Source organism: Clupea harengus, unplaced genomic scaffold (assembly GCF_900700415.2).
Source record: "Clupea harengus unplaced genomic scaffold, Ch_v2.0.2, whole genome shotgun sequence".
NCBI classification, from domain to species: domain Eukaryota; kingdom Metazoa; phylum Chordata; class Actinopteri; order Clupeiformes; family Clupeidae; genus Clupea; species Clupea harengus.
Window position 1 is genome coordinate 17,071 of NW_024880263.1, and position 7,932 is coordinate 25,002.

The following is a 7,932-nucleotide window of genomic DNA, read 5'->3' on the forward strand; positions in this document are numbered from 1 at the left end:
AGCTATTCTGAACACTAGAGCTGAACACGCTGTGGTTAGTAATAATGACCGCGTTTATTTGTGTGTATTGAATAGTGGCGTGGGAGTCTAAATTCCTAAGGGACAATACAGTTAGGCTATTAACAAAATGCCTATTATTGGAAAATAATTAAATGACTCTAAGTCATTAAATGGCATTGAAAATGTACACACGTCCTAGTTGGATTAAGACCTCTTGAATGGTTCCATTGAGCAAAGACAATGGCCAAATTTTATATTTTTTTATGTCCCAGTAATGAACTGAACTGATAATAGTCCATAAGAACAACTTCTACAAAAAAGGATATTCACATTCAAACTCTGATGTCATAACAAAAACGCTTGTTATGTAATGATGTCAGTTGATTTAAGAATTTTAGAAAAACAATCCCGACTGCTAGGATTGACATTTGCATGTTGCTTTAGTTTATATCTGTTGGGAGTGTGTGCCAGCGAAATGTGGGATGTAGGCAAAATGGATGATGGTACAAATGTCTATCCTCTAACTGTCATACAATTAAACAAAACTGCAAATATACACGGAAAGAGCCCCACACTATATAACGTAGTTTTAAAATGTTTTGACATCGCATGGTATGTTGCCTTACTTTAAGGATACAACATGTTTCTCTGTATTTCCACGGGCCACATGCATTAGATCTGCAAAATGTGTTGGTATTGTAACGAGTTTGCTGTTCTTTCAGCATAATTCGAACTATGAAATAGTTTCGTATCCAATGGAAAATCACAGTGGCACGTAGACCAATAGGAGTTACGTTTGTTAGAATGTGTGGTCGGCTGTTCGCATAAACAAGAGATTAAAGGGGGGGGGGCACTCTGCGTCTCCGAGAGGTTTCGCTGTTTCAGCGCCGTGACTACTTCTTGACAGGAGGCTCTCAATAGATCTACGTCGTACACCTATCCGGTGAAGCGAATTATGGCTTAACATTGCCATTTCATGGATAATATCATATCGGCCTATTTGAGTAGGAAAAACGCTGACAAGAGCATCGCCATATGTCGCTACTTCGAGGTCATGTTAGCCAAAGTTGAATAAGTGTGATTGCTACATGGTTATAGCAAGGAGGTTAGCTTCAGTTATTTAATTGTAGCGGTTGTAAATTGTCCTGAATATATATTTTTTTCTTGAGCTGATAGTCTTCAGTCAGTCTTTAATGACCAAGTATAATGTTGTAGCTTGTTTAACTCAGTAACGTTAGGTCCTGTTGAAAACAGAATCTGTTTCACTCACACTGGGTATATACAGCTAGCTAGCCGGCTAGTAAGCTAATCTTCCATTACGTCCTCATCTGACGTTAACGTTAGTGGGAAATTAACCTAGGCATTAACGTTAACCAACCACATTTCTAACTGACACTAAACTGGCTAACTGACCTTTCAGTTTGTCTTCGCATATTTAACCCCATAGTGGCGTTGTAAAAGGCTACAACCTCCAGAACAGGTAGCTAGTCCTCTAGCTAGCTCACTACATGTCAATTCGTTAAGGATCTGTTGATGTGTACACTATTGGCTAGCTGTCTAGCTAACTTACGGGTGTAGCCGTAAAACTGGACAAAACGTTGGATTTAGTAGGATTTAAAGCGGGCTCAGCCGGAGCGCTGACACCCCAAAAGAAAATGAAGAAGAGGAAGGAGCTCAATGCTCTTATTGGACTGAGTGGGGACAGCAAGAGGAAGAAGACAAAGAAAGGATCCGGTCATAGACTTCTGAGAACCGAGCCTCCAGATTCGGAATCCGAAACAAGTTCAGATGATGATGACTTCAACAACCTCAGCGGTCTGAGTGCCTTTGGAAAGTAAGTCTTTTCATAATCGACATGTAACTCTCATTTCATTTGATTGGCGTAGTAGAGATCTTATAATCGTGTTAAGTAGCGCTTGTTTATATCGGCAAACAGCATATCTTATCACTACTTTTTAATGTCTTTCCCCCTTCCAAAAGAAGAAGTTACGCACAGTGTTGCAACGTCTGCTACCCGCTGTGCGTGTTTATTATCCTGGCTGCTTGCGTGATTGCCTGTGCTGGATTGATATGGATGCAGATAGCCCTGAAAGACGATCTGGACAACTTGAAGGAGAAGATTCATACAAGTATGCAATTACTAAGCGGGCCGTGGTCATTTGTGTTATTTGTCTGATGTCTCATTGTGTCATAGCTGAGATAAAGGTACCGATTTATTGAACACCATGCTAACATGCCGCAGGTTCCGCAGCTTTAGCACTTTTCTAAAAGTCATCAATTACCAGTCAGTCAAGTTGCTGCTATTAAAGAATTTGGTACGGGATGAACAAGTCTTCACCCTGAAGTGACCGTCAAAATGCATTTACCTTCCAGTGGATTCCAGTCAAAAAATGTCATCTCACGAAATTCCAAAGTTGAGTGAAGATTTGAAGTCCAAACAGAAGAAGCTTGAGGATCTGCAGAGTGGTGACAAGGGCTTGGATAAACTGTGGTCCAATCTCACAGAGATCTACAAAAAGGTAAAACTAACTTGCCTGTAAAGGTGTACTCCAGACAGAGTTGTTTGGAGCGCATTTCTTGGCTGTGATGTAATTGATAAAAACGGCCCTTCAAACCATCAATTTGGATCCCACAAGCCCTATGCCCTTGTATTCTGTATTCCTACATGCACATTGCATGCGTGATGTATCGAAGCAAAGTATGTGGATAGCAAGTCAGAGGAGGAAAGTGAAATGTATCCCCCAAAAAACATGGGCTGGGAAGTGTTTTTTTAGCACAGATAGAATGACTTAATTTAGAAAGGTCTCTCTCTAGATTTGTTCCTGAATGTGAGTGCACCTCCATTCAGTCTTTATTCAGTCATATGTATTACTTTAATTCATTTTGACTGCATGGTGCCTTTTCATAGGACATTTATCAGGGGGGAATACAAACCTTCCTAGAGAAGGGCATCTCACAAAAGTTGTAAATCTTGAGTGTTCTCTTGCAGATAAGTATGCTGGACTCTGCCGTCAACCACCTGAAAGCAAACATCAAGTCTGCAGCAGATTTGATTAGTCTTCCAACCACAGTTGAAGAGTTGCAAAAGGTACATTTAAACCCGATCTTCAGTGTACAGATGGGTTTCACCTTTACTTTAGAGGCTCATCTCTGTCTGTTAACGGTGTAACAGAATACCACCATCAGTATGATTTTGGTACTCTTTGAATGTGGATGATGTTGTTTTTCAGAGTGTTGCAACGATTGGGAGCACACTGACAAGCGTGCAGCATGATGTCAAAACGATACAGACCATTGTAGAGGACCAGAGGAAAGAAGTGGACAATCAAAAGAAACTAATGGTATTATTCATCTTTTCATCCAGCTGATGCGATGTGTACAAAGTAGATATAATAGCTTTTTTTGCTTGGGATATTTATTAAATTAACTGTTCTAGTTTACGTTGTGCTACTGAGTTTCTTACTGTTTGTTATATTCGGAGTTGATAAGTAATGTAATTATAGATCTCAAGGTACAGCAAGTTGAATACAACTGATTCGTTTAAGCACTGAATGTGCTTAGTGTGTTTGTCAGTGTGGTTATGATTTTGTTACATCTAAAGCCAAGTTAACATCACCTTCATCTAAATGTTATGTTTTGATGTATTCTTTTTTCTCTGTTGTGGAACAGAATGGCAGTGATGGAAAATCCAGTGCCAAACAGGATTCCCTTTCAGAAAAAGGAGTAAACAGCAGCTTGTGTGGTGCTTTGAAACAGGTAAGAAGGACAAAGATCACCAATGAAAAACACCTGGTGTGTCAGGTCAAATAGCTCAACAGATCTGTCATAACTGCATTGGTTTTCTTTCTGTAGGAGATGGTGTACCTCCAGCAGTGTTTCGGTGAATTAAACGTCACTCAAACACTTCACCAGTCTTGGGCTGCCAATAGGATACACGGTCTGCAATCCACTTTCTCAAATCTGACCGGAAGAGTGTCTTCCCTGGAGTCGCAGTCGCCTTTCATGCAAGTGAAGGCAGATGTGAGTAGCCATTTCAAGTGTTTTAACTGAAGAGAACTTTGTTGTTTTCTCTAAAATGATATTGAAACGATCATATTTTGTGGTAAAAATGCCATGCTCCTGATGCCCAGGAGTCCCTGGTGACAACGGACCAGGGTGGAACTATTGAAGATGACCAGATGACCACAGCTGGTGGTGGCAGCATCAGGGATTTAGAACCACCCACTTCTGGAACCTCTGGTACGAATAGGGAATACTTCATGTTCTGGGGCTTTTGACCCATATACCTGCACAGCTGGTTGAGCAGGGCATCACTCATGTGAGCTGTCTGTTTTTTTTGCCTTTCCTCCAGGCCCCTCTCAATCAAACTCAAAGCCAAAGCCAACCAGGCGACCAAGATTTCTCCGTCAAAAACGTTCTGAGAGAGGGGAGAAAAGCACTCTTCCAGGTATATTTTCTGTTGAAGGTAAGTTTTTATTTTTTTCCTGTTTTCAACACTGCACAACAACCATGATGCCATTTACCTCTTGGCAGCACAAAGAAGGTGCTGGTCCATTAAACATCATGGCTTAGTATAGCCGAAGAACCTTGTCAGGCAATTTTTGTATAATTTTTGTCTGTACTCTACGGATCAGCTGCGATAGTTTTGTATATTCCTGCAGATTAGTGCTGTACCCTGTCAGTGTTGTAGGGAGGTTTTCCTCCACAAGGGTCACAGTCAGTGATGACATGTGACGGGTGCAGTGCAGCTGTGCAATGATCACATTCCGAACTTCTATTTTCAGGCCTCGAGACCTTCTTCCAGCACGTGGGCTTGAACCATGACTCTCCCGGGGTGTCCTACAGGGACCTGCAGGAGTTCTTTGGTGCAGACACGCCAGCAACCCATCTTCTCAAACCCTACGATTTGAACGGGGACCACAGGTACTCTCTGGCTGAGCTGCGGGCCGCGGCAGCACTGTGAGGAATGCCTTCCAAAGGAAGGAGTGGAGTGGGTGAGGGGTTTAAGTCATGTCACTTGATGCCTCACGTGATTTTGCTGCATTTTCCCCCTTTGTTTTTATGAGTATTGAAGTTGTTGACGTCTGGACCATGGCACTCACTCATCACACAGACACTCCTCGGCTGTAAGCCACGTGGATCCCATGGTCAACTTTTATGGTTGATGTGTTAAAATTTTACTATTTCAGATAAGTTTACAATGTCAGTTTTTACAACAATAAAGGTGTTTTTTTTTTTTTTTTTTTTGTTGTCAAAAATCTAATATTTTATTTTAGACTTGCAATGAAGTAATTCTGAAGATATGATGACGGTTTCCCAATACTCCTATGCACCTGGAAGATACATGATCCATGGAATGTTGGGGAATCGCTCTTCATTTTTTACCTTAGAAATAGACCATTGATGTAAGTACACATACATTTTCAATTTTTGACAACAAAAACTAAATACTGCACCTTTTTAATGAAGGCATATTTTATTTTATGTTTTGGAAGTGTTTAATTGTGTCTTAGTCAAAATAATTATTTTCTTAAATGCCAGTTATTTCTTACACAATTCACATAACAGATGGTAAACATATTTCCAGTCCATCTTGTTTTCATATCACCATACCAGACAGAAACAGATCCAGACTTCCTTAATTTAATTTAGTCTTTTCATTTGTAAACTCTGAAAACTACTGCTGTTTCTGAGATGCTAAGGGCTAGAGGCACAAGTATTTTCTTTGTTACTAGTTCAAGCTAAAATTAAGTTAATAATAGGGGTGTGCATACTGACTATATTTGAGTGTCCAACAGTGTCAACTATTATTTGCAATTTTTCACTTCCCATGATCCTGTGCATGTACATAATATCTCAATAGGGATATCAATATTCAAATAGTTACGCTGTAAATGGTTGTCTGGATATTTTATTATCTGTGCACACCCCTAATATATAAACTTTTAAACTATTTCCGTTAAGTTTCTGATTAAAATGAAAATATTCTGTCCATTTCCCAATTACATTTTCTTACGGTAGTATGATCATTTGCTGGAATGAGTTTATAACAGGTAGTGAGACAAACACTGATCACAATGTATCCGATTCTCAGTCATTCTATTGTGCACACATGAGAATGTGATTGTATTACACTTGATCATGCCATTCACCTCGCCACATCTTTCTGAATGTGTAAATATGGTAGAATTTATGTACAAACAAAACTTGTTGTGGGGTAATTTCTCCGTGGGTGGGAGGGAAGGGGATACAGTTATGTATAAAATACTATAAACATTGTAAATTGTAACAAATTATCCTAAGCTTTGCATGTTGCGTATAATGTAACATGAATAAATGGCTACTTTATAATAAAGCACTTTGGAATTATCATTTAGAGTATCCTTCTTTTTTTTGTGATCAAATGTTTTTATTTTTTATAACAATGAGTTTATACAGGGAGAGTAAAAAAGCAAAACAGAATAACTAAAAACATACGTATAAAATGTAAATGGGAAGTCCATATAAGTGTCCAGAAAGACAAGGTGACAAGAAAATGGCAGGCTTTTGGATTTTAGACAGTTTTAAGTCATTCAAAACAGGCACTGTAACATCAGTCAAGGTAGATAATTTGGATGCAACTTTGTTCCAAAAAACCCTGGCAGGAGGGCAATCATGTGGTGCAATCTGACGGGTGAGATACGTCCTATGTATAAAGTTGTAATGAATTTGCTGGTGATCTGGATTACGTGACACTTGAGATGTCAGACCACACATCATGCCAATCAAATTCTTCGTTCTGGGCAGTCTCTTTCCCAGACCCGTTCCACAGGAAGTGAAAAGCGGTCAGGTATCACCAACAACTGATAGAGTTTGGAGACCATACCTTTGGTTTTAGTCTGTAATGTAAAAAGTTTCCGAACAGGGTGAGTGGGTAAACGGTCTTGCCAAGGGACACCGTACGCCTTGAGCGCTGATCTTAACTGTAGGTAAAAGAAAAATGAAGAACCTGGCAGATTTAATGCATTTTTTATATCAGAGAAAGATTAATTATTAAAAATATCTTTTAGATAGTGAACTCCTCCTTGTTTCCCCGGTGGAGCTGATATAGGTCTCCCACCAATCAGAAGTGCTTTATTATTGAATATTGGAGAAAGGGTATGCCAAATGTTTGAAATACGACAGTGTTTCTCAACCACTCTCCAGGTTCTCATTAAGATGAAAAATGATGGGGCCAAATCGCAGCTGACATTGCTTATTAGAGATATTGACAAAAAGCACATCATGGAGAGACCATGGCTCTATCATGTTGCTCTCTAAAGAGCGCCAGGAAACTGAGGTGGATGGGTTAAACCAGGTGAGCAGAGGCCTTAGGACGAATGACCAGAAGTAAAATTTGAAATTGGGAACAGAGAGACCGCCGTCCTCCCTCCTTCTCTGCAGAATGAAGCTCACTCCAATAATCAGATGGAGGGGGAAGAGGGATCATGGAACTAACAAAATGTATCCTTGGCAAAATATTCATTTTTATGATAGAAATACGGGCTTGAATAGACATGGGAAGACTAATCCAGTGTTGCCAGTGAATAGTTGTGCTTGACAATCTGGTTTAAGGATGGTAACTGTCCAACTAGTGGTATATTAACAGGGGTGACTGATTTCCTGGCACTATCGTTTAAGTGCAGACTTGGACCAGTTCATTTTGAACCCTAATAACTTCCCAAACTCCTCACAGATGGATAAAAAGTGGAGTAAAGACTGGGTGGGATGTTCAAGAAACACCATCACATCATCTGCAAATAGTGAAAGTTTGTGTTGTGTGTCACAAATACATATAGGTAGGACCAGGTTTGATAGACGTACAGCCTGGGCCAAAGGCTCAAGAGAGAGGACAAATAGTGCAGGGCTCAATGGACATCCCTGGCGTGAGGACCTACAGACTGGAAACAACGA

At 40.0% G+C, this 7,932-nt stretch overlaps 1 protein-coding gene across 3 annotated transcripts; it reads left to right on the forward strand.

The window, feature by feature from the left end:
* Window positions 1–839: 839 nt before the first annotated feature.
* On the forward strand, window positions 840–6,372 carry efcab14 (EF-hand calcium binding domain 14). 3 transcript variants are annotated; one of them, XM_042706387.1, is made up of 10 exons: window positions 840–1,834; window positions 1,981–2,129; window positions 2,374–2,519; window positions 2,990–3,088; window positions 3,231–3,341; window positions 3,670–3,756; window positions 3,853–4,020; window positions 4,131–4,239; window positions 4,352–4,465; window positions 4,785–6,372. In XM_042706387.1, exons 1-10 carry the CDS (start codon window positions 1,656–1,658, stop codon window positions 4,961–4,963), a joined length of 1,341 nt encoding a protein of 446 aa, XP_042562321.1. In that variant the 5' UTR covers window positions 840–1,655; the 3' UTR covers window positions 4,964–6,372. The 3 variants fall into 3 exon arrangements, with proteins under 3 accessions (XP_042562321.1, XP_042562323.1, XP_042562322.1); XM_042706389.1 differs by having other exon boundaries at window positions 4,352–4,447; XM_042706388.1 differs by having other exon boundaries at window positions 1,984–2,129.
* The last annotated feature ends 1,560 nt before the right edge of the window (window positions 6,373–7,932 follow it).

What these genes read in the sequence shown, in the direction of transcription:
- efcab14 (XM_042706387.1), top strand. Translation starts at nt 1,656, where the DNA reads ATGAAGAAGAGGAAGGAGCTCAATGCTCTTATTGGACTGAGTGGGGAC. An exon ending in TCACAGAGATCTACAAAAAG is followed by an intron (nt 2,520 to 2,989) that starts GTAAAACTAACT and finishes GTTCTCTTGCAG; the next exon opens with ATAAGTATGCTGGACTCTGC. An exon ending in ACAATCAAAAGAAACTAATG is followed by an intron (nt 3,342 to 3,669) that starts GTATTATTCATC and finishes GTTGTGGAACAG; the next exon opens with AATGGCAGTGATGGAAAATC.